Source organism: Netta rufina (genome assembly GCF_964035555.1).
Source record: "Netta rufina genome assembly, chromosome: 6".
Lineage (NCBI taxonomy): Eukaryota > Metazoa > Chordata > Aves > Anseriformes > Anatidae > Netta > Netta rufina.
Genome location: NC_140129.1, coordinates 22782929 through 22810716, shown reverse-complemented (window position 1 = coordinate 22810716; position 27788 = coordinate 22782929). Strand labels below are relative to the sequence as shown.

Below are 27788 nucleotides of genomic sequence, written 5' to 3'. Positions count from 1 at the left end.
TACAGTGAAAACTCTCAGATGCATATTAATTTTATAACACTATGATCTGTTTATAAGTAGTTATTCCTAAAAATGACCAATATCAATTTGATCATATCTGAAATGTGTCACTCTTCTCAGTTAGAAATGAGACTCCCCCCAAAAATAAAATCTGATTGGAAAAAAATTAACCTAGTATTTCTATTCCTATTAAGAATGTAGATCAATTACAGATCTAGGTGTAATAAAATACTTTTTGCTGGGTTCTATTTTTCAGCTAAGTTGTACTTAGAAACTTTTACCTGGGTCTACTGAAGTGTTTATGTGTCTATTCAAATAAACATACCACATTATCCTGAATTTAGAGTTGACTCTTGTAACAACAAACAGACCTTCCATACTTCAGTATCTTACTTGCAAATAGGAGAAAATACATGTAAAATCTGTCAATTAGATAATTATGGAGACACGTGATGCTATTTTTTTACAGTCAGAATAACATTATCCTTTAAATTTCTACAGTGAAACTCTATTCTCATTGTCACAATACTTACAGTGAAAGAGAATGAACAGTACCAAAGTTAGTAAAGGTTATTTATTACAATTATTTATTGAAAAAAAAATACGTACCTCAATGGCTATAGCCAGTTTAACAATCCTGTGAAGCTAACATACAGAAGGTCAATTGTCATTGTCCTTCTTGGACATTAAGATAATCAATTTAAAGTCAACTTAAGGGCTTGATTTTTTTGAGATTTCTTTTAATGGAAACAGTCTGTAAAAATGTCTGAGCTTACAGCTAACGGTAAGAGAGAAAGCACTCTGTCATGAAAACACAGAAGCTACAGTGACTCAAAAATTACACTCATGTAATCTGTTCTCTTTACATGGTTTCTTTTTTAAGATACTTTATCTTCATAAGGGTTGTAGCAGAAAGCAAAACAGAAAACAGTCACCACACCAAGTGTCAAGATGACTGTCTTATGTTCTGTGCTTAAAGACAGGTCACCAAACACACTTTTGACAGCATTGCCACCCCACATTTAAATATACTGAGAGGGGAATTTGTTCCATGGATACACATCACTGCAATGTATTTGGTCTTATTTGTCTTGAAGTGCCACTGCAAATCTGAGTGCGTACAGCTGCCGCATGACTTTGTCCTTCTCCCTTGGGTCTTTTCTCCTCTTCAAGGCAGTGTCTTCATGCTCAGGAGCTTTCACAGTGTTTAGGATGCAGCACTCTATAATCAGTAGTCAGAGAAGAGATGAAAAACACATTTATTTTCATTTTGAGTCCTCAGTCTTCATCACTTGAAGGACAATGAGCTGCATAGTCAAAACTGGGGAACCTGATGGGCAGTTCTACCCATTTCTTAAAAATTTCCTTTGTTGCTTTCTTGTCTTCAAAAACAACCACAAAATTTCTAATCTTTAGACAAGGCAGGTCAAGACCTCGGTGAACCATCATATTTCCCCAAGCCTGCAAGTATAAGGAAATCAGAGAAACAGTCATGTGATTAGACAAAAATAAAGACAGACACCAGCAACATAGAAGTATGAAAAGAAGTCATTCCTCACTTGTCCACAATCTTTACATATAATTTCCACATTTGTCTGGTAATCAGCATGTTTATCTTGCAGTGTCTTATTTTCTCTTGTATGGTAAAGATGTCTGAAAAACAGAAAGCGTGAGTCAGAATACATTGGTTATTGGCTACAAATGGCCCTAAATGCACAGTGACTACCATTGCTGAAGTCAGATATGAAACCCAGAAGGCAGTAGCCTCTGTTGTGCACATTCAGGAGCCAGAGAAAATGCAAGGTCCTATTTCATGCTCCTAAGTAACGTTGAAATGTAACTATACTTTATGTTTTCTTTTGTAACATTTTTGGAGGTGCATCCTCCCTCATTAGCAGCAGCAGGCTTTCAGTTACAGAGTTACAGTAAGGGATAGTTTTTTGTTGTTGTTGTTTTTGTTTTTCTGAAGTGCCACTGAGCTGTCAAAGACGACGTCTGAAAGTTAGAGGTTTTATTTTACTCCCTGTAGTCCAACTTTACCCCTTCACAGCATCATTTCATTCTGTCTCTCCAGAGATGCAGAATATATACACATTCTTATATTATTTAATTTAGGGAGTTCTTGATTTCGCGAGTTACTATCATTACTATCAGCCTGTGCTGAGAGGTTATAATAATTATTACCTTATAGTTTCAATTATAACTGTACTTTGACTGATAGCATTATGTTGATGAGACAATTTCACAGCAGAAGCAGTCTAATGTTTAGGTCTGCAGCTAAATTTTCATTTTTTCAGCATATGAGTACTAATTTCTCATTAAACTCTTCAAAACTTCTTCATTAACATTACAAATTATACCAGTGATGTGTCTCAATGAAAGGAGAACCTTGGAGGACTGTAACTTGGTAGGACGGTGTCTGCTACATAACTGGAGCAGACTGATTTGCATGTACATGCATAACAAAGCATGACTGATTTGCAGTGTACAATACCAATTACAAAGTTACTGTAGTAAACTGAAGTTGAATTAAAACATTTTCTTGGCCTCTTAATTTCCATTATGACTGGGAAAAGAAAGTCACCTCTTTCAGCACTAAAAAGTTAAACAGTTTAATGGAGGTAAATGTTTAACAAACTAGATGGCATGGTATCTCTTGCAATGAAGATTCGAAAAAGCAAGAACACTGGGAGAAATAAAGGAAGTGTGTGACCAGTACGAACATTCTCCGCATGTAGAGCTGTCAATCACAGGTGATTAATAAGTTGTTGATGAGTCACTGGTCATGGTTCACACTTTTATCCAGGGTCTGTTACTGGTGTAACAGTGTAAATGTGAGACTCTGCACTGGGTAACTGGTATTCAGCTTCAGTTGTTGTTTCTCTGTGGAATATGCACCACAGTATATAAGTGACCTAGTTAATATTACCACAGGAACTATCTTTTTCCGAAGTTTCACACCCTGGTCACCTTGAAATAAGGGGAAGAACCAACATTTCCTTCAAATTCATTAACTGTAAACTCAAGAGAATTTATGACTTGAAAATATTGGAAAAATATTTATTTATTTATTTATTTATTTATTACTGGGCCTATAGGGTTACAAGCCTTGCTGAAAAGAAAATCTGTTTCTGCTTGAAAGAGACAAAGTAGTTCATAAACACTTACTGGAAATCTTTTTTCACGCTGACATGATGCATGTTTTCAATAACTTGTATATCTTCTCCTGAACATATCAGCTTGTGGCAATTCTTGCATAGGAATGTTATTAGTGAAGGGTTTTTCTTATATGTTTTACGCTGATCTCTTTTTGCCTTCATTTGTTTTTCCATTATACTCTGCAACTGGAAGCTCTCAATCTAGAAACATAACAATTAGAGCACTGTAATATTCTAGTGGAATGACTGTAGCAGACTAATAAATCTAAACATTTATTTCCATAAATTCCAGAGCCTTACAAATAAAACTTATTCTGAAAACTTAAAATTATACTTTCATAAAAAATATCTTTCTGCCTAATAAGGTGTGACTTCTAAAGGAAAAAAAGATACTGTGAAAAAGCAATTGCCTTTCTCTTTATTTTACTAAGTACACTAATCAAATTTTTAGTCAATTTTCCCAACTTGTGTGTTTCTCTGCTTACCTACAAAAAAGCAGACTTCTCCAAAGGTCCAGAAACATAGATTATAAAACAAGAATTGGCAGAAGGATTCAAGGCCATATTAGCTAATACTATTTTGTATTTCTACCCTTATATCTACCCTTAAGTAGATTTCAGGTAGAAAGTATTCGTTACAGTATGCATCAGACTTCTTCAAATGGAAAGTGTAGAGCTGCAGTAGATACCTTATTTAAATATTCTTCCTGCGACATCCTCTGGACACGCTGAATGGCCTTATACATCATTTTCTCACGGTAAATATTTACGTCTTCACGTTCAACAGCTCCTGAGCCACTCGAAGCCACAAGTGCATAGGTGCTCTCATCAGCTCGAGCTCGACCACGGGCCTACGATTTGCAAAGAATATAACATAAACAGCGTAAAGTTCCCTAAAACACCAAGCAACACTTGTTCCTATTTTTGTAACAGAAGACATGCACAAGTCTTACTACAGAGAGACCCCACGGAGCAATTTTTTTTTTCACTTAGGCAGATAAAGAATTAGTATTAACAACGTTCTCTTTCTGCATTAACATTAAAGATACCTGTGAGATAGTATTCAGGAGATTTGTGATTAGCATAACATTTTGTGAAGCAGAAACTTTGTCACCAAAAAATAAGCATGCATTTAAATATCTCAAATGTGCTTACAAATTAACTGAGAACATGAACAAAACTGGTATTAAGATATGCAGTTATATTTTTTTTTAGCTCTCAAGAGTACAAATGTCTTTAAATTTACATATTGCCTTTATTATAGAAACTGGAAACTATAGAAACTATCCTCTTTTTTTTTTTTTTTTTTTTTCTTTTTTCCTTTAGGGAATGTGTGCATTGTCTAGTGTTTGTAAAGTGATAAATATATTGCTGGTTGATCATAGGCTGGAAACATGTGTGGGGAGGTTGGAAGTAAGATAAAAGTCCAAAAAGTCCATCATCCACCCATTACACAAGGACAGAAAGTCAATTTCAGCCAGGCCTCTGATCATACGAGAATACCTTTTCTATACCAGGCATAAGACAGCTTACTGGTTGTGTAGAACTTTAAATGGATTTCACACTGCACCACATGGATGCAAATTTTATATAACACGCACTTCATATAGCAGGAGACTGGTACCTGGAAATGAACTTTGTTGCAATAACATTTTCTTTTAGACTGCAAATATTCCAAAAGTATTACCAAAGCCCAGGAATATGATTCACCATTTGCATATTCCAAACAGAAAAGAACTTTAAAAAATAAGTTAGGTGTGCAGTAAAGTCTTACCTGCAACATAGCAATTTCATTAGTGACAAGGCCATAGCGAATAACAATGTTACACTCTTTGATATCCAGGCCTTCTTCAGCTACAGTAGTAGCAATAAGTAAATTTACACTTCCACCTCGAAATTTATCAATGACTTCCCTTTGCTCATTCTGTAAATTAAAAAACATTGGTATATTAACTTTCAGTATTAGTTTCTGACAGAAGTTTCTTGTAATGAAGAGAATTAAGGAATCATAACCCAATCATTCCAGAGAGGAGTGCCAAACTTCAGTCACTTCAACCACTGTATTTAACACCTTTCAAGATCACAAATAAGGAGCTTCTTCTGAACACACTATGCGTTCAGCATTTGTGAGGGAGTTGGGGGCAGACACCTATCTTTTAAATGTAACTGAACTTGGACCTTTTTACCTAATGATTCCATTTCATAGACACTAAGAGTTTTGATAATACAATTCTTTGCTCAATAAAGTTATTTAAGTAGTTACCCAGACATTACGGATATCTACTACTTCAGTATTACCATCTTTAAGTACAGCCTTCAGTACTTTCAAGTCAAGTTCCCAAGTACTTAAATTTCCTCAAAATAATGTATTTTTTTTTTTATCTGCAGAGCACCAAAAAACACGGAAATGATGTACATAAAAAATAAAGCATCCAAAACATGGAATTTTGAATTAGATGAACATTTCAAAGACGCTTTAGCAGTAGCAGAGGGACAGAAGCTTCCTAAATACCGCATTCAGTTTCAAAATACAGAGGCTATTGCTTTGTTTGTGCAATATGGTACAGTGATTAAAGAACATTTTTTTTTTTTTCAAAAAACAAGCTTACTTTGTACAGAACAATTCCTATACATTTTTTTGAAACTGAAAGAAACTGCAGTAAATAGACTCTGCCCAGCAAAAAGTAACACTATTATTGTTTAAATGCTGAAGTGGCAATTTTACAGGGTGTAAAAAGCAGAACAGAGCATTTAGTATACTGAAACACTTTATTTTGAAAATATTAAATTTGAATGTATAAATAAATTGTCAGAGAGATGTTGTGTATGAAGTGAACACATTGATATGAGATGGGGTGTTGAGTTATCAATCATGGAGTTTTCATGGTTTTGGCAAATTCTCTTTCAATGACTGTGTCAGTATGAAGTATGCATATAAACTGGAATAAATTGATTAAATGATGATATCAGGAAAAGACAGTCATCCTTAGCATTGTAATTCAGTTTACCTTTCAATTTGTCCAGTAAACTATAATTTGAATCACTGTTGTCTTAGTAAGTGTGACCTTATTTAACTATCATACTTTCCTACTGCCATTTTGTTCACTTTTTTTTCTTCCTATATCTCACTACAACTTGTGTCCCTTTTTGACTACATATTCCTCTAGGAAACTTTTTCCCTGTTACTCTTGCTGTCATAGAATACAAGCACCAATAAAAGTTGCATCTCGTGGAAATAAAATTAAAATACTGTTATTCACCTAAGCTACACTTTATGATTGTAAGATGATGGCAGATTTGAAAGTAGAACTCTGGGCTCCAAACTTCAGTCCTTTGTTCTAGTACTAAACCAAACTGTTTTCTCAAAATAAGTACAGGATTTTAACACCATATTGAATAGTTCTGTACCTGAGTCATGGGTTTAGTTTCACTGTTGTGTCCAGCACCAATAAGATAATGAGCCTTAATTCCCACTTCTTCAAATTTTGGGTTATCCATAATCCACTGGAATAAGGCAAAAGCACTTTGCCGAGTCTTTGTGAAAATAATTCCTCTGGGTTCTTTAGTCTTTGTGAACTCCTCCATTAAAGTGTTTCGCAACTTTATCAGTTTCTCATTTTCATATTCTGGCTTTCTAGCCAACTCTTTTAGCTGTTTCTTTTTTGCTTTAAAAATAGCAAATGTAAGTTAAAAAACAGTGCTATGTAAAATAAAAGCTCTAGGAAAAACAACAACAACAACAAAAGAGAAAAACAAACAAAACAAAGAGCAGCTTTCTGTACAGAGGTTGAAAGGTTCAATGAATGACTCTCTTACACAGGCACCATTGACCAGGGAGGATTTCTCACACATTTTTTTTTTTTTTTAATTTACATTTTTAATATTTAAAAACTTATGTCATGGACAGATGATTACAAAAAGACAACACTAATACTTTAAGAAAGGAATGGGGGAAGCTTGTGTGTTAAGATATTACAGCCACTTTAATTTCCTGTGATTATCATGTGAATAATCCACCTTGTCCAGTGTAGTGGTAGTCAGTTTATCCAAAACCGGTACTCTGCATTTGCAGTAGCTTTCTGACTACAGTCTCATTCATATTTTAGAATGTAATCACACATAAAGCTACATACTCATAAAGCTATACATATCTACAAAGTAGATATATGTAACAAACACCTATAGTTTTCTCATGTATTTAAATCTACACTAAGAGCTTCAGTAACTTTACCTCCCAAAGATAAACTCCATTCTTAGAAGTTAGAAACAAATTCCTTAGATTTCCTTCTACTACTCCTGGCACAATCAGTGATATAACTGGAACAGATTGGAGTATAATTTCCTTTTTGCTATCAGTTTCTCTGAACTTCATTTACACATGGAAATGAAATCACTCTAGAAAACTAAGTTTAATTTTTAATTAGTTTAACTTTTTAGTTCTCAGCAGCAATTCAATACTGAAATTCTAAGGCAGTGGGCACAAAGACAAGTATGCATGGTGAGTAAAAAACACAATGACATTACTTCATTAATCTGTCTAAAAGTTTTTTTTTTTTTTTTTTTAACATTTACCAAATTTGTTAATGGTGGCATTCTAAATTTGTAGTTCATGAAGTTAGATTTTACTACAGCATGAATCCCATTTTGTTTTGCACCACCCAGGAGCCAACTTGTCTACCTCTTTCTCATTGTGAAGGCAGTAAGGGGAAAAAAGAGGCAGAAAATATTATTGTGTAAAGTACTGCATTAATCCTAGTTCCAAGGCGAATGATCAGAAAAAAAGGCAACTACTGTTGGTCTCTGCAATTTAACCAGCTGTTTAATTCTCTCAATAGCTGCTCTTTACCTGGAACTTACTCAGGATCATTATTCCCATCTCTTAGTATGCAGCCGATGCATACTAAGTATGCATACTTAGTATGAGAGGTCTGGTTAAAAAAGGGGCATTGCACGTTACTTTGGTGTTCCATTTGCTCAACTTTTGGTCCCTCAATAGCATCTAATGGAATATACATTCTGTCTGCCTGTCAGAATGTCCTCAGGGTCACTTCATTGGAGAACAGCAGAGAACAATTTTTACTTAGTATCAGAAAAAAGGAAGTGTCCTTAGGCTAAAATCAAAGAGCATCTGCTGCATGTTGGGATATGATAACACTGTGACGTTGTTTAATGCATAATAAACAACACAGCAATCTCTACAAAGTAATAATTAATGAGCCCATGCAAATTATACCATTAGGTTCTATGGATTTTAAATATTAAAAATCACCATGTATTTCAAGCTTACCATGAAATAAATCTATTAGGAATTCATCTGTTTCATCCTGTTTTGATACTGCTGGTTCATCATCATCACTCCCTATTGTTTTCTTGCTTTTTTCCTCCTTATAAAAGTTATTTAGGTGATTGTATGCATCGACCATTCGGATAGTGTCATTAATTTGCAGAGCATCATTATATTTCTTCAAGTGTTCTGCACAGACACGTTCCTTGCGTTTTTCTTCCTTTGCAGCTAAAAGTCAACACAACAAACAAACAACATGTCTGTGTATAAAATAAAACAAAACAAGAAACAGACAAATTCAGTCAAGATATTTTCCCCATACAGTTACCTTTTTTCTCTTCTCTAATCACCCACTGTTCATACGGCTGAGATCCAAACTCAGATTTTGGATAGAGTTTGCAATAGTTTTGAATATCTGTCATGATCTCAATAATTCTTTCTCTGAATGGATCCTAGAAAGAAATGGATTACTAAAGTAAGCAAGCATCTTCAAGCAAAAAAAAAAAAAAAAAAAAGGACCGAACTCTTCTGGCTTAAACTACACTAAGTAACTTCTTAAAACCTAGAACTTGAAATTCAAAGCTGAATAAGGTTGCTAAGAGTATTAACAGTTATGGAAATCAATAGCTCAGAACATTATAAAAATTAAACTGCGAATATAACATTTTTTAGTATATATTATGTCACCCCAACAGAAACATGGCTCAGAAGGACTTTTGACCAGATATCTGAAAAATATAAATGCAGTAAATGCAGATATGTAAAAATTTAGTTTCATTTAACTTTACTGACACTTTTCCATCCAGAGGAAGGCAGAAGATAAAAAAAACGAACACAAATTAGCACTATGGATCACAGTAAGTCTATAGCAAAACAGCATTAGTCAAAAGTTCTTGACACCATACAACATTCTTTCAAAGGGAAATTAAACTTTAATACCAATTTGTTTGACAAAACATACCTTTCTTTTGTCATCTGCAATCACGGTCTTCTTAAATGGCTCCTTCACCAGATTTTTCAGTTGGGAGGCATGTTCTTCAACAGTCATGATTCTACGTGCATCAAGATTGGCACAGATCTGTAAGAAAATCAGGGGTTATTTATTTTAATGTTTAATGACTTATTTGACATGAAAACTGAATTAATGTAACATACTTTCTCCTTCAGTTTTTTTTTTTACATAATTTTGTGTATTTTCTTCCCACAAAAATGGCATGCAGACAGTAAAAGTATGAAGGACTTTTCTTTGGAAAGTGTTTAAGAGAAGCTATGCAATTACTTTTTAAGCCAGAAGTGATTCTTGCACATGAAATGAAGCTTGCAGATTGGGGTGAAAAATAGGTACATTGAAAAGGAAAATATACCATTAATACTTTGGAAGAGAAAATTTTGGAGCACAAAACAAATAAATAAAAAGAATGGTGAAACTAAATAAAAGAAAATATATGTTAGTGACTAATTCTGAAAGTAAAAGCTTGTCACAAAATAAGAAAATAATTTGAAATGATCTTTGTTGGAAGAGGAATAGATGGAGAAAATTTCAAAACTAACTACACAACTAAAATGGACTTTTCTGCTTTTGATCTCTCCTGAGAAGATAATATGCACATTTCTGTCAGTGAATATGAAGTAAAAAGGGGAAACTTTAAATTTATTATGAGCAGATGAAAAAAAAAAAGTCTGGCAAGCAACCTTTATGATGTCTGCAGCAGTAGTTATCTATTTGAGGTTGTATATTTGGATTACATTTCTTTACATAGAACCACCATCTTATCATTAAGATTTCACAGATAATGAAAAGGAATTCTCTGCTTTTTCCACTGCTAGGAAGATTTGTCCCAAAATACCTCATAACCATAACTACTTCAATAGAGCCTAACAACTTCTTGTACGCCTCACATACTCATTTCACATTCTGTTTCTCACAAAATCACAGAATGGTTGATGTTGGACAGGACCTCTGGATATCATCTAGTCCAAACTCCCTGCTCACAATGTGTCCGCTATTCTTGTGCAAATCTTACTAAATAGGAGGTTTCACTGCAGTCCTGTGTTAAATTCTCCTTTTGTATCAGTAATAATATCCATTGAATTTTAAGTAAAATAGTTTCTTTATAGTCACAGATGTTTTAAATACAGAATTTAACCAATTATCTCCAGTCAGGCATATATGCAACCACACATACTACTCCCTTCTCAATCAGGAACTAACTGCTGTAAACACATTTGCTTGCTACCTGTATCTAACAGGTACATTGTTTAAATATTCAATTACATTTTCACTTTCCTGAATCCACATGGAAGCCCAGCTTAGTTGCTCTAGAAATACAGACATAAAATACTGTGATCTCACGAGGACTTAAAATACACGGTAAATTCTAATCCAGCAACATAAAGAGAAGATTTTTATTAATTAAAAACATCACTATTTTCTGGATTTCTTGCCTTTGATCTTGGATTGTTTTGTTTTCAAGTGAGGCAATCTTTTTACTTCCCTATTTATGTAAGCAACCTTTATTTGTACAGCAATGTCCATTAATTTGTAGTGGGACAATTTGCTGAATGGCTCTGAGCTGAATTTCCACATACAAAAGAAAAGAATCAGATGATATAATTGAAGCCTAACACTATACAGATTTACTTTAACAAGACACTGTTCCTTTAGTGATTTGCAAATATAAGGGCTATTTACTTTTAGAATATGTTCTTCAGCTTTTGGGTTGGAATTTGCACCTCCTACTCCAGGTGAGGCTGTAAGTCCCAGAATCTGAGGCTGTGGAATCAATGGTTTGTTTTCTTTCGCCAGTTTTCTGTTCTTCATCTTTTCTTTTATGTAACGTCGCATTATATTGTTGTAGACGCCTTCCTTTTGAGTGTGATGACACTCATCAATAATGATGAGTGAAAAATCTTAAAAAAAAAAAAAAGAAGAAAGAATAATTATGATTAATTTTCTTTCAAAGGTAGAACTGTGTGAGTAAATCTTTGTACAGGTAAGCACAGTGCTGAAAAGATCCAGTTAGTTTGTTTGAGTCCTAATGCATTAGAAAATTTACAGAACTGGAGGAAGGGGTGGATAGGAGCTGTATATATTTAATGAACTTTGGAATTTTTGCTGCACTCCTGACATATAAAGTAGTTTTTCTTTTCAGATAACGTAGAAAGCTTTTCTATTCTTGCAAAAACAATCTGATGGTATAAAGAATTTTGGACATGTATTTTTAATAACCAGTATAGCAGATAGTAACCACTAGTAGGAACATATTATAGTTCTACACTATCTATGCTATCTTTTATAAGCATATCCGTAAATGCATTGACAAACTACATACATATCATTTGTCTATGTGAACATACGTAACATATTAGAAGTCTTTCAGACACTCTAGAAAGTCCTGTGCTGATCAAAATATGCTTCAATTTTATAACAACACAGAGATTGTCCCCCTGTTTCTGCCCAATTAAAAGACTTACATTACTCTGTGGATGTGTCATTGGAAAAAAACAAACAGATGGAGAGGGCACTACTGATCATCTCGCTTTTGTAGTTGAGGAAACTGATGAAGATTCAGACTATGATTTTGTGGTTTCTAGTTAGATCATATTTACATGAAACAGGTAGAGTACAATATGATAAAGAAAAGTATTTTTTCTTTGTTTTAAATCTTGCACAAACACAAAGAACATCTTACCTACATATTTACATATGCAGATACTGAAATATATTTTAAGGTTCTTATTTCAAAGACTCATAAACTATTTCTCTAGCAGCAAAACTGGTTTATGGAGCTCCCATCCTTCCTCTAACTAGCTAGTAACTCTCTATGTTGAATTCCCTACAAAACTGTGGCAATGTCTGTAAAGCAGATGACTGAAATGATTTGGGTTAAACTCATTTTTTAATTTAATTTTTAATCAGGCAATTTTCATGCCCTTGTTTACACATTGGTGTGCTAACACTGCTGCATCACTACAAATGATATTTGTGTCAACCAGCAGCAAAAGTTGGAAACTAACAGAGAGTTAGAATAGTCTGAATGGGCCCTTCTGCTGGGGAAAATATCATGTAACATATTTTCAGGTCTTTGAAGAACCTGAAGAAAGGTGGAAAGTGAACAGGGGAAATTTTATTTAGATATTAAGCCAAAGAGTACCACTAAGAAAGCAAAATATTACTCCACATCACTGGGAAAATGTGACTGTTTTCACACAAGTGGTCTAGGAAGCTATTTTGGACTGGAGTTCTGTGGTTTCAAACCAAATTTTCTATTTATTTCTAACATTTCTACATTATATATATAGATCATATGTATTAAAACTTTCTATGAAGGAAACTTTGCAAGGTGTGAAACCTCATGACACAAGCTTGGGACTCAGCCCAATTAGGCCAGCAGTTCCTGTAGAAGCATTTAGGCACCTCTATATGGTATTCCCAAATAATTCAGATTTGGGAAGGTTTACTGACTTAGTGGAGGTGTAAATGACATAAATACAACAAAATCTTTGGAACTCTACCTAAGATAACGAAAAGGTATTCTGCGGGAGGGGAGGTAATTCTGGGATACTCGAGTGGCTTTTTTAGGAGTTGGTTTGGATCAAGCAAGTACTCCAATCAGCACCAGGCACTGACAGACACCATACTTCCTTGTTGTCTCTGTAACACTCAGACAAATTCTTGGTTTACCTTAATTCCCTTATTTTGAACATTGTAGCTCTCCCATCAGCTATCTCCTATCCCATCTAGAATAGAGTTGACTATTGGTCACTGCAGCCCAAATCCTGGAGCTGAAGTCATGTTTTGTTCCATCACTGGCAGATAATACAATTTCCTTTCTGATCTCCCAATAGTATCTCCCACTTTAGACTTCTGGGCTAACAATATAATTCATCTCATCTTCTACTTTTTGTGCTCTGCAACTTCCCTTGTCTGTTGTAGGAGACCATTGTAGCTGCCTATCTATATGTAGTTAGAAGTAATCCTATCTCCACATGTTGTCAAAATGGTAAAATTTTAAAGATTACAACTTTTATAACAGATTGGCTTCTATCCCATGCTTCATTGTATTTCTCAAACTACTTACTGCATTTGAGTTTTTAATATTTTTTATACTTCTATTCATGGCTTCTACGTGATATAATTCAATGTTCTACCAAGCCTGTAAGCTGAAATCAGTATAATTGTATTTGCACAAGGTTGTGCTTGAGCTACATAAAATGGGATGCACAACAGGTGAACTGCAAAAGTCTAACTTGGCTTCAAAAAATTGCAAGCACATTAAGATCTCTTTTTGACTCTCAGAGTACAGCTTGCATTTATAAAAACAGTCAAAACACATTAACTACTGAGTTTGGCACATTTTTAATCTGCAGTTTTCCAGAACTTTTGACCTTCTGTAAAAATTTCAGAATGAAAATCTTGCCTGATAAGTGGACACCTTCTTCATCTTCTTCAGTTGCATTTAACAGTGAATTCTCAAGAATCTGTGCTGTACTGATGATTACATCATATCTTCTGACAACTTCAGGAAATGAGATTTTCAGCTGAGAATCACCACTTAAACCAATAACCTGATACCAACGTTTCAGGAATGGATTAAACTCTTTTCGTAAATGCTGTTCCACTAATGGTACCTGAAAAAAAAGTTTCCAAATAATTTATACCAGAACATACATAGGATTATAAGGATTATAAATATATACCTATTTGCCAGAGATGTTGTTAGGTGAATATACACTCTGTGCAAAACATACTTTTTTTTTTAAAAAAAAGTAAACAAACCCTTATTCACTACACAATAGGACCTGAAAAAAAAAGGAAAAGCAAATACTAAAAATCCACAAAGCAATCCCCTCTCTTTCTCATCAACACTGTTCTCTGTCCATTGAAGTATTTATATGTCTGTACTTCTTTTCATTCCACAGGTCTTTTCCCAAAATGTTCATAAAAACATTTTCCCAAAACGTTTATTAAAAAAAAAAAAAAAAAAGTTCCTAAGAAAAACTTTTTGCCCCAAGAACTTTGGCTTAACTGTGTCTTGGAAAGAACAAGCAATGAATGCTCTGGCTCTTTGACTAAGCTTATAACATACTAACAATTTTATTATCATAGGAGAATAGGGATATCTTTTAATCTTTCAATAAAATTATTAAATGCATTTACACACTTTAATATTACCATAGAAAAACTTTAGTTTAGGTTATATGCTCTGAATTTAACTGTAAAAATTGCAGTTCTTATCAGAAAATCTGACAGAATATTACCTAACTAGTTTGAGACTCATTAGGTGGCCTTCATTACCAGATCCAAACATAGAATGTGAAAAATATATTTTTTAAATGTTATTTAATTTTTATTAATCCTAACAAGAAATAAAACTTTTTCCGATAATGTAGTTAATTGGCTACATGCAAATACTCATATGTGCTGCATTAAATTAAAATCACTCATGTTTTCAGCAATATAATGGAGATGACAGTCTATAGTCGTGTGCCTTTAAACATAGCTACATCTGGAGAAGCTGAAAAATGTATTTACATTCATTTTACAAGTTCTTTACTAACAGTGCATGAGGTTTGCAAAATACTATTTTTTTTTTTAAACGTACCAACATACCTTATTAACAAGTACTATAACTTTTCCAGGTTCTGATGCTCTTTTTTTCTTATCCAAATGATCTTTGGTAATGTAAACAGCCACTCTGGTTTTACCACTGCCTGTAGGGAGACATATTATAATATTCTCCCCATTCAGTGCTGGCTTTGCAACTTCCATCTGGTAGTCTCTCAGTATCAGATCTGGTTCAGGTGAAGCTCTGCTCTCCATTTCATCTTCATCTAAGGGTGCAAAGAAATATAAATATCAAACAGGAAGCATTTATCAGAATATTGAACAAGTGACAAATGAAAAATATAAATTTATTATGAGATACATCTTCTGAATAAAGAGAAACATAGCGTGTTAGCATAGGAAATGCTGTTCTGTGGACCTGTGCTTATATCCAGTTGCCTAACAGTATAGGTGGAATAAGCCACAATATGTCTTCATTCATCTATGTTAATATGATTATTATTATGTATGAATTCAAATGATACAATTCAGTAGCACTGAGAACAACAAAAGTTGTGTTCAGAGCTGTAGTATGCATAATGTAGACAATCTTATGTGATGCTCTCTTTCATCGGTACTGAAATTTATTTGCTTGCATGTGAGCTACCTTTTTAAATACTTCCCAGAGGAAGAAAAAAAAAAGAAAAAGATGTAGCCATAGAAAAAGAAAAAGAGATAGGGACTACTTAAAAATAGATGAAGGGAGTTTTAAAGTATAAAGATCAAATAGATAAAATTCAATCGCCCATACAAGACAGAGCTAGCTGCAGAATGTTACCACCTATTCAATGCAAATTGTGGTGCCTCCAGACTGACTCATACATAATGCAGTCTGAGCTGTTCACTAAAAGGCCATGTGCATTTGCCACCTAAAGGCCAAAACCTTCCATCTATCATGTAAAATGCAATGGCAGAAAGTTCATATTTACTTCTCACAGATAAAACAAACAACATTCAAAAGTTAAAAGGGATGTCACAATTTCAGGCAGTGAGAAAAGCATGTCAGCTCTCTGAGTTTATACATATTTAGGAAGTCAGAAATTATCTATATGAATGTAAGAAGTATTTACATTAGTGGGGTTCTGCGCCTTTTTTCTTCTACAGATATGTTTGGTTATCCTGAACTATTAATTATCCTGAACTTGTACTGTTGTCAGAGTATAAGAGGCAGAAATCCTACTAGACTAAAAATGAGGAAAAAAACCCTCTAGTTTTATTTCCTGATGATATTAAATGAAGAATCATGGGGCTTTTATTATCACTGATACATCATATGAAAAATAAGTGTATTTTTCTAGTAAACCTTATTCCATTAAATAAAATTAAACTAACAAAAAGTAATGAAGCTTGATAAAATACTGCTGATGGAAACACCCGAATACCATTCCTAAGTGTTTTTTGCTTGTTTTGCCTTTTAGTGTGAGTGCAGCACTATCTGGAACACAGGGAAATTTACACCAGAGAGTACTTGCTGTTACTTATCTGACTTCTACTACTCTCTTTTGAGGAAGAACACTGTTTGCTTTCTGGTTGACTAAATACAATAGTTCAATCATATTGAAACTAGCACTTTATCACCCATCTGTTTAGTTAAATTTCAGTATCTTAACATCCTCAACTAACCATCCATGCCTAAAAAATATTTAACTTATCTCTCTCCTAGCTTCCTTGGCTCCTGGTAAGATAAAGGCTAATACAGGAATCTTTTCACAGGATATGATTCCATTAAAGAATTTTCATCATGCACAGTAAAACTTTAGGGAGGCTGTCTGCCTTCATACAAGGCTCATAAACTGCTGCTCTGTGCTAAAAGAAACATGATAATTATTCTTCTATTATCCTAATTCCAACATTTTTCTTAAATGTAAAATGATCCTTGCATTGAAAAGGGCAACTAAATCCATAGGATTCTTTGCTTTAAAATCAAACTCCTATTAGTGCATTAAGATCTATCCAGACATCTAATACAACAGCCTTACTGCAAAAATTCAAATTATAAAATCCAAAAATATCACCAATTCCATCTGTATCTCCACTATTTTTCTCATATTTGCTCTCACTGAGTTTAAGCATGAATGTTTTTAAAAACTTTTCAACTATTTTTAAAGCTCAAATGTAAACAGAACATGTAATAAATAACAAGTAAAAAAAAACTGTTCTGCATTCTTCACATAACTGTAGTGATTTATTTTTTTCTGCTGGACTACTGGACATAGCCAATGCTCAACTAAATGTGAGATTTTTCAGGAATATTAAAGGTTCAGGCCATATATTTATGTATGTGCTACCACACACCAGTAGCCTGTATCAGCCTGCCCAGCGGATATAGTGTGTCTGCTCACAAAATGGAGAAGTTTCTGTGCCCTGACAATTCATGTGACACAGTGAGAAAAAAGTCTAGTGTGACTGATGAGTCACCTCAGCACAGAAGTGCTAAGTATATTCCTCAGATTTAACAATACATAGAATAAAACCCTATATGTAGGGTAGCAACAGATTTGAGGGGTAGCAATTTAGATTTGAGATATCCTGAATCTTCTGTGCACTTGTAAAACACAGGATTTTTAGTTTTAAAAAGGTTGAAACTATTCTAAAGCATTTTCAGTAAACACTTTGTAGGCTTATGACATATTACAACTTTACTTGACTTTACTGATCTAATACTAGTCTCTTTAGGCAGAGTTGGCTTGTAAAGTAACCCAGATTTTTCTTAGTCCTTGCACAAGATATAGGCACAGAACAAACTATATACAGGCTGGTTTCTAGAAGTCAACTGATTCTTGAATTCAGTGTAGGGCAAACAATAACTGTTCACCACGGAAGACAGCTGCAAATTCTTTCTGCCTGAGGTTAAAAAATAAATAAATAAAAGTGAGGTGTCTTTTACAACAGCAGTGTTTAATTGGTTTCAGAGTTTATACATTGCAAGTTCACATCTGTCTGAAAAGTGTTATCTAAACACAATCTAATATTTAGTTTAATGCTACACTTCATTTAGAACTTGCAAGTATTCTTAAATGTGAGATTTGCAAAGGTCTTTGGATATTAATCTCCATTGATTAGGTTACTTTTACAAACAGTGCTATTAAATTATTTAGGTCCAAAGTAGATCCTCATTATGGTTCTGAAAGTACGCAGGAAATGTTGCTCCTCAACTTCTGATGCCTCTAAAACCTTTCCAATTTAATCCCTCTTATCTCCCCAGTACAGGATCCAGACACAATTTAGCTTCTTCATTAGAGCAAAAGAAGCACATACATGTGGCAGTATTATGAGTATCTGTACAGATAACTTCACTGGATGACTTCCAGAAGTTCATTCCAGTCTGTGTGATTGTATTCTGCATCACTGACCATTTGTATGATGGCAATGTTTCGAGACCTATTCAGAGGATCCCAGTAAATCAGCTCCTTTGGGGCTTGAAGTTAAGTCCAGACCCATAAAAATGGCATCTGTTTACCAACAAAATAAGAGGAAGCTTGGTATATAAATACTGTTGTTGGAGTTCACAGTAAACGTTTTCCAGTTATTTTTGGTTTAGCATAGTCATAGAGGGCCTACCCTCCAGAGTTTATTTTGCAGTTACTCAATAAGAGAAGGGAAACATACCTGAATTACTGGTTGTACTGCTCTGTCCCAGGTTTTCATTCATGTTACTGACACTTCTATCTTCTGTAGTGACATCCGATTCTAAATGAAGAAACAGAAACAAATGTAGTATAGTATATTTGCTATACAAATATACATAGCCAGTGTGTCATTTACTCTCTCCCTTAGTTGTCAAAATGGGCTAGACAAATGTCTGTCAGGGATGGCTGAAAAATAATTTCCTTTCCTATGGAAGAAAAGATGGATAAGGTGATGGGGTTCGTAATTTAGTGTAGTCAGGCATCTATTTTCTGTTTGCTTAGAAGTAAGGGTCCACACAGGACCACATGCATGATCACCTCTAGTCCTATGTTCCTTTTCAGAAGGGAAAAAAAGTAAGAAAAACATGTTGGACAACTGGACACACAATAAATCTTCCAAACTGATTGCAAGTAAAAGCAGAGACCGACAATTCTGTTACACTCAATACAAAACTTGGACGCTGGTACAGAAATCTGGCAAGTTTCCTGCAGATATTCTAATGTTAAGATCTCCCTCTGCTGGGCAATCAATATATTGCACTGATTTTTATTTTTATTTTTTTTTTAAGCCACAAGTGTAATTTATACAGATTTTCCAAAACACCTAATTCTAACATCTGAAGAGATACACAGAGTTCTTCTAGAGAAATCTTCTGCGAACAGACTCATCCTCCACTGTTTGTTAGCTTGCCTGCAGCACTCTGTAACTGAGCTCATAGTGTCCATAAGAAACAGTCAGAATAATAACAGTGACCTACATGTAATTATCTCACAGAACTTGTGTTCTATCAAGATTTTTTCAGTTTTTCCTTATCTATTTTACTTATTGTCCCCAACAAATAATTGGTACAACAAAACAGATGCTGTGAGAGATTAGAACTAAAAGGGAAGTCTTAGATCATTACTCCTAAAATACATTACAAAATCTTGTAATCTTGTAAGTGAGGTAGAAGTTTCACCTAGTCTGCCTTCAGTAAAAATGCAAAGTTTTGACTTCCCTTTTATGCAAGCTTTGGTCTCCTTGAAAGGTGAATGACTAAGTGAAACTAAACAGCTATTTCATGAAAAAAAGCATAATATAGACAACTGAAATGAAGCTACCTTAGCCACCTTAGTAGTCCAGTATTTGGTTAAGTCTTATTTTCCAGTTTAGCTGACATAACCATTAAAGAAAAGGCAAATATCTGTCTTGCTGTCCTCAGTTTTCTTCTTTTATTGCTTACAAACCTCAAAATCTAATTCAACTATGAATCTCCACCACACTTTAAGCACATAAATTAAAAGGCTAGTTTCCCAGAAATCAATGTAATCAAAATAAAGGCACTTAAAAATATGCATATTCACAGCAGGACCCTGATCTAAATAAATACTCCCTACTATTATTATATAATAGCATGTATTTATTATCACACAAAAGACAGTATTTCCCTGAAAATAGAAGAAAACATCACCAGTTATAAACCATATTCAAAGATTTCTGACAAAATATTAAGTAGCTTTAGTAGGAATTCAATTTCTGAAAGTGACACTGCTATTGCTCACTTTCTAGTAATCCATGCAATTAGGAAAGAAAAGATGGAATTATGGTCTTCCTTCAAAAATGACCTACTAGAAGATGTATATGTAACAGAGAATATGTATTAACAAAGTATTTTATACTCAGTTATCCAAGTTACAATCTGCAGAATGCATTACAACAGAAAACATTAGTGGTAAAATGAAACGTAGAATACTCGTCTTCCAAATTAAAGTTGAATAGCATAATATTCTCCTGTTTTGATTGTATTAATCTTCTTGAATTATTTTAAAAGAAAAAAAAATTAATCATTTCCAGAACAATGAAGATAAAAGGGCTGATATTCTAACACCTGTCACTGTCACTTTATGTCACTTTGCACTAACAAATAAGTATAAAGACAATGGAATGCAATGAAGAACATAGAAATATGCATTTTTTTTGAGTTTATAAAGTCTTTCTTTCCTGTCATGTGACTGGAAACTGGTCAAAACTGTCCTACTTTCAAATTAATGGTTGTTTTTTCCACTCTGAAGCATTAAGGGGCACACTTTGTAAGACATTACTGAAACTTCCACTTAAAAAATCAGTCATCACCTTATAGTATCACCATCAGTTATCACCTCATAGTAACCACAAGTTAGTCAGATTTTCATGGAACTTTCATTGTGAACTGGAACCAACAGGGGGCAAAACACTCTTGAAATCATGGCTTTGAGCATGATGATAAGGATGGAAACAAAACACATTGGCTTCTTTTTCTATCTGTATTTTTCCTACAATATAATTATTCATTCCAATCTACTTCATTTTATTAAACAGATCTTGAAAAACACAGCTGCTATTTATTTGAAGTGCTTTCTATACAATTAAGAGAAACCTCAATTCAAGTGCTCCAATCCTGACCTTGCAAACTTTAGTGTTGTATTCTGTGCATGCAGCGTCTTATCTGTATTCTTGTACAGACAGTTTTCTTTCTAGTTTTCTCTCAGACTAAATCGTGTATTTCTACTCTACCTTTATGACCCTATGGCTCTGTACTGGGTCTGGCTGTGATGGAGCTTCTTTCCAGCATACTTTCTTCTCCTCCTCTTCATCTGAGGAGGAGGAGTGAGAGAGTGGTTGTGGTAGAGTTTAGCTACCCAGCAAGGTAAAACCACCATGGGCTCTCTTACCTTCTCCCTGACTCACTATGTCTTATCTACTGCAATAAAAGGGTCAGGGGAGTCTTTAGATCCAATGCAAAATGCAGGAATATCAAGTGATTTGAAAACAATTCTTCCTCCTTGAAATTTGTCCTCAATATATGGAGGAATGGTGGGAGTGTACTGCAAAACTGACAGATCAAAGTGCAAATTAGGTGGGTTCCTAGCCTACACGGAAGTAGAATCTGGGGTCCAGTTGTACTTTTACCTGTCTGGTCTAAAAATAGTCAGGTAAGATCACACTAACAGCAGTGAAAACCTATCCAGAGCAAGGCTACAATTAAGAGCCTAACTTGCCCTGAAACAACCCTAAGAGTAAGGATAACTTAGTTGGATTCATTCTGAATCATCAATAAATATTTGGCACCTCTATTTTATAAGGCAAAATTATGTTCTAATGCAGGAAAACCAAGCTTGTATTTCTGCTGCAGTCAATAATCCACTAATTGCTATAAATCATTGTAATATGCTGTTAAGATCACGCTAAATGAAAAATAAGCTACTACTGTTACACACTGAACGGCCACAGTTTTCAGAGCCAAATTTTTCTTGACATATTCATGTTTGATGAAAAAAAGAGCAACCTTAGTTGTCTTACTCCTTTGTCTGAGTAAGCCCACTAAAATAATTTCAGGCACAATTCATCTCAATTGCAACTATTGTTTGAGCTGCATCTGAACTTGTAACAGATACAAATGGTTCCTTAATCATACAGCATATGTTTGAATCATCAGTTCCTGGCTATATCTGGGAATTGCTGCTGGTAGTTGCTATTGCTCATAATCAACTCCACAGGCACATTTTAAAAAGTGAATCCATACGAACATGCCACAACAATTTCTTGGCAATGTCCTTCTAAGCCGTTCTGCACTGTGCTAGCAAATAGGTTTCTGAACTAGCTTGGTGTAGTTACTTTAGGTGAAGCTTTTTCATACCTTTCAGATTAATTAGTTCAAATATGACAACATTCTTTTTTGAGAGCAACTCCTTTGAAGTGAAGTAAGCAAATTTAAAGATCTGTCCCCTAAGTTGGTACTGCAGTTAACTGATAGGACGAAATAGAATTTACTGCTTCCAAGAAATCAAGATTTACTTTTTCCATTAATTCCCTTCACATTGAATGTAGCATATGTTCCCGAATATTTGAGCAAGATGGGAACTAATAAACTAAGAATATTCTCTTAGTTACTTCCAGTTACTAAAGTTGAACTGGTACCAGAACAAAATACCAATTAGTGGACGTACCCAAAACTACAGAATTCTTTTCAACAGATGTTTCCAATACACCATTTTCACTGACAGAACCACTATTCAGATTTTCTTGCTGTTTCAAATCCTTCACTCCAGAATGTCCTGGTTGGCTTGCAGCTTCTGTTTCTTTGTTTGTACTGTTCTTCACCCCGTTTCCTTTATTCTCTTTTCCTATAAAGTAACAGAAGAAATAACATGGCACTATAAAAAAAAATATTCTTTTACTGTGTAGCACAGAAACCAAAGAATTAGTCTGTATTCAATATGCTTGTCACATCAGCATGACATATGGTCTTGACAAACGGTAGTTTTGAATTCTAATGCTTTCATAAATATTTATTTAAAAAGTTATTGATCATAAATCTCTTCTGAATTCTGTAAGTTTTGTAAGGTCATTAACAGATGTACCTTAAAAGAAGACTTCAAAACCTTCTCATAAAACTGAAAACCTGTGAGAACTTTCCCCAAACGTCTTCCTGCCTTCCATTTCTTTGTCTTATTCCAAACACAAAAATGATTTCTCTCTGACTTCATAGAATCACAGAATATCCTGAGTTGGAAGGGACTCACAAGGATCATTGAGTCCACCTCTTAACTCTACACAGGACCACCCAAAACTCAGACCACGTGTCTGAGATCTTTGTACAAATGCTTCTTGACCTCTGGCAGGCTCAGTGCTGTGACCGAGGGAGCCTGTCCCAGTGTCCAACAACCCTCTGGGTGCAGAACCTTTCCCTAACATCCAGCCTCACCCTCCCCTGTCCCAGCTCTGTATCATTCCCTCAGGCCCTGTCACTGTCCCCAGAAAGCAGAGCTCAGCGCCTGCCCCTCTGCTCCCGCTCCCCTTGTGAGGGAGCTGCAGGCTGCCATGAGGCCTCCCCTCAGCCTCCTCTTCTCTGGGCTGAACAAACCAAGGGACCTCAGCTGCTCCTCATATGTCTTGCCCTTTAGACCCTTCACCATCTTGTAGCCCTCCTTTTAGTAATTAGTGCATGTACTATGCATTTATTATTTTTTTACCTGATAGCAAAGTAATGAAGACAAGAATTTAAGCCTGACAAATGTGTAACAGAAAATGAAACTTAGGACCACAGTACTGGTTGATCTATTCCCACCATCTGACTCACTTAAAAAATTAATTCTCAAATATCTTATAAAACCTATGCTGACTGCAATATAAAACTGGGGGTTGGGGTCTCCTTTTTTCCATATTTTAGCATGGAGGGTGATAATTTTACAATATCATAATCACTGTACAGGAATAGAAAGTGGTAACCAAAAACCTCAACCTCTTACTTTCATTTCTGTAAATAATGTTTACTAGTTTATTCTACTACTTCCAGTAAATGTTATGCAATATATCTTAAGTCCTATCAATGTGTTATCCCCAAGGAGATATGCTCCAGTCTACTTTAAAATACCAAATGTATTTGTAAACCATGCTATAAAAGAAACATTAATCTTTGTGGTGAAAGAAGAATCCAGAAAAGGCTTGTTTTATTTGTTCAAAGTAATCTTCTATTTATTATGAATGATTATACAAATATCATATTGAAAACCAATGGGTTACAAAAGGTAAGTATTCAGTTTAATTACAATTTTGGTCATACTGTTGTAAGTTTGATATTGCTTAATAAGGATTTCTAGTGTTTAAGAATCTATCAGGTTAGCTGTTAAATAACTTCATTCTGAAATCCTCAGACAACTGAAAGCATTTGTCTTTTCACTATTTGTCTATAGTGAAATCAATATGGCTGGAACCCTGCATTGTTTCCAAAGTAAAAGCTCAAAAAGAGATGTTAAAAAAAAAAAACACAAATTATTATGGTGTAATAAGATGATTACCTCCTGTATTTCCGCTTAAATCATCTGCAAGGTCTTCATGTTGTGTTTGACGCAGAGCAACCAAGAAAGGAGAGAACCAATCCTTTTTCTGCACTATTCTACTCAATAGCTCTCTTGCACCATCTCTGTTCCCACGAGTTTCAGTAACAGCACTGATCTGGTAAAAATAAAATAAAACACTTTGAGACAGAATTTTGAAACAGTTTAGGGAAGTTAGCAAGAATAGTATAACTACAAAAGTATTTCCCTGTCATCACTAAAACATAGGAACAAACATATATGGTGGGCCTGACAATAATTTTACTCACCAGCAGAGTTTTACTGCATTTTTGTCCAACATCATATAGTTTCTGGTAGTATACATAAAACAAGAGATCTGAGATTTAATTGGAGAGACTGGTGGTACTGGAAATGGTTATAATAACAACCATTATAATAATCTTTTTTAAGGAACATTAATGGGTGTTCACATTGGTTTAGGAACTAAACCAATTGCTTCTCCTTGCTTAAGGAGAAATAATGCCCTACAGCATATCAGAGCTCACACTTCATCTATAGCATGACCTCATACTTAGAATTGAACATTTCCCTTCTTAAACACTGGCTTCAACTTCCCAATTCTCACTTAAAGATATGATACAAGCACAATACAATAATACAAGATACAATACCCTGTTGAAAGTGACTACTGCCCTCAAAGAAGCTATAGAAAAGTGTTCCAAGGATGTCATGAGCAGAAGTGGGCAGGTGTTCACAACAAAGAAAAGCACTGTTTCAAAAGTACTGCTGCTTGAGACAGGTGTTCAGTCTTCAAGGGCAATTTCCTCAAGGCTTAAGAATCATCCATACTGATATGCAAGAAAATGGGTAAGCATAGCAGCTGGCTCAAGTTTTGCCAAACAGGGCGAAAACCCCCTCACTGAGGCTGAATACAAAAAGAAGGTGTGTGGGCAGTGGGAAGAGAGATGAGTTAAACAAAGGTGGAATATAGCAGGACTACCCTGGGATGTCATTCATTAAGAAAGCCTAGGCCCTGTCAGAATTGAAACTGGCAAGGGTCTGAAGAGTAACAACTTAAGCTGAAATACAAGCAGCATAAAGATGACCAGGGAACATGTGCACCCATTAAGGAATGGAGCCAATAGTTTCCTAAAAGATTCCTGTCTCCACCTGCTGCATTACCATGCTTGGCTCCCCAGCTCTTGGGGTGCAGCTAGCCCTTGCTGCTTCCCGACAGTCACCAATCAGATGAATTGGTGACTTACATGACTCTCATTTAACTGACATGAGCATTGAAGCACCTAAACAGTTGATGCAAAGTTCAGAGTGCAAGTATGACATAATTCTACCGTTAGTTTGTGAGGTTTTGTCTTATTTCTACGTCAAATTTATCTCTCTCTGTCTCTCTCTATATTTCTTCTTCTAGTACTGTTTCAGGATATCAACTTTTTTACTTTTTTGGTTTCAAGTAAGTTTCACACTAGTCCAGGCAAGCCATTCTTGGCCCAGTGGAGTAAACACTGGCAAATGTTTTTGTCAAAGCCATTACCCTTCACTTGCTCTTTCTTGTCAAATTGGTATTTCTGCTCAGCTTCATAGTCTGCTGCTGGGTGTGATATTTCTTAGTGAACCTAAGGCAAAAAATAAAGGCGAAGGAAGGTCTTGTTTTACTTCAAATGTTCCCTAGGACTTTATAGGCTGGCACAACTTTCTGGTATGGTTCATAGGCCAAAAGACACTTAATTATCTCCTGAGCCAGGTGTCTGTCAAAATGATAAGTCACAGTAAAGTTGGCCAGACTCCTTACACTTACATACTGGTCTATTCTAACTCTCTGCTCAAGGTATTTACTGTCTGCCCCTGGTTGTTAGCTGGCATCCCATCTGCTAGCCAACCTCTTAAGTGCTCAGCAGCTTACCTGGAGCACCACCCTTTAGCTTTTTACACTTACATGAGGCCACTTCTTGCTGTGGTGTCCCACAGCTCCTGGGGGTGGCCAGCATCTGTGGGACTGCCTGGTGCCCAGCCTGACAGAATGGGCCACTTACCCGTTCCAGGTCCTCCTCCTGGAAAATGTTCATCTGCAGGCACATCTCGGCCACCTGCCTGGCCCGCATCTTATCCACTAGGGTGGCGTGGAGCAGCTGCACCAACTGCACACAGAGGTCGTGGTCAGCCTCCTCGGTGGGCGAGGGCAGCTGGCTGGGGTTCACGTAGCTGGCAGCCAGGTTGCAGCCGCTGTTCTCCAGCGCCTGCACGAACTCAGGAAACCAACCTTGGTCGCGGGGGCCGCGCTCCACGGCGCGCAGCAGCTCCTCGGCCCCCTCCACATCGCCTCTCTGCTCCGCCACCACCCGCACCTTCTCCTTCTCCTCCAGGCTCAGCGAGGGCAGCCAGTCCAGCACCGGCAGCACCCGGATGTATTGCTTCAGCCGCGGCCTGAAGCAGGAGATCATGTAGAGGAAGCACTCGTCTCGGCACTCCGTCGACATGGTCGCGCTGCCGGTGCCCAGGACGGGGTCGGGGGGATACTGCAGGGGTGGCCGGGGAGCGCCGCAGCCGGGGTCCGCCGGCAGCCCGCCCGCAGGTCGCCGCCCCGTAAGCCGGCTCCTTTCGAGCCCTTTCGGTTTCGTTTGCGGGCGGCTGCCGAGTGCGGCTGCCCAGCCCCTGGAGGGACGGGCACGGGTAAGTGTCGCTCCCAAATGTTTGGAAGGAAACTTTGAACGGGCACCGTGGGTTTAAAGGCCGAGATTTCGCTTTCCAGACGGGGGTTTCTAGTGCTGCTGCCGATTTGTGCAGCTGTGCCTTTCCAGGCTCACACCACGGGAGGCGCTAGACGCTGAGGAAGTGGGGACCCCAGGCGATTGGAGTGGTCTGCCTGCACTGTGCAGAGGGGTTAGTCCCTTCTGCACAACTCAGACTCGATTATAACTCCTTAAGCTTGTGAACGACACTTCATTTTACAAAACCCGTGTATCTGATCTTATTCTGTCTCTGGGTCTTTGTCCTCCAGGCGGACCCCAAAACCCGAACTCCAGCACAGGATGAGCTCCTGCAGGCGCTATGGGTGCAGCCCAGCAGGACAGGTTTGGCTGCCTGCTTCTCTTGCCCCACCCAGTAGTAATTTGTTGCTGTGAACTGTATCCTACTCAAATGAAGGCATTTAATCTGTGATTCAAATTCTGCCAGTGCCCCCAACCAGGCAAAATTAGAGGTTTTGGGTATCTTTTCACTGATGATTTTTATTTATTCATTCATTTATTTTGGTACAAGCAATAGTTATTCAAGACTTTG

General features: G+C 36.1%; 1 protein-coding gene across 1 annotated transcript; it reads right to left on the bottom strand.

Annotated features, from left to right (window-relative positions):
• Positions 1 to 27027, bottom strand: IFIH1 (interferon induced with helicase C domain 1). The gene is made up of 16 exons (XM_084289675.1): positions 26543 to 27027; positions 24495 to 24651; positions 22644 to 22820; positions 18658 to 18738; positions 15055 to 15275; positions 13862 to 14072; positions 11134 to 11351; positions 9403 to 9519; positions 8770 to 8893; positions 8445 to 8669; positions 6566 to 6822; positions 4932 to 5081; positions 3847 to 4008; positions 3169 to 3359; positions 1560 to 1653; positions 1 to 1461 (listed from the first exon to the last, which is right to left on the bottom strand). The coding sequence occupies exons 1-16, from the start codon at positions 26984 to 26986 to the stop codon at positions 1279 to 1281; spliced, it is 3012 nt and encodes a 1003-aa protein (XP_084145801.1). The 5' UTR covers positions 26987 to 27027; the 3' UTR covers positions 1 to 1278.
• Positions 27028 to 27788: the final 761 nt, after the last annotated feature.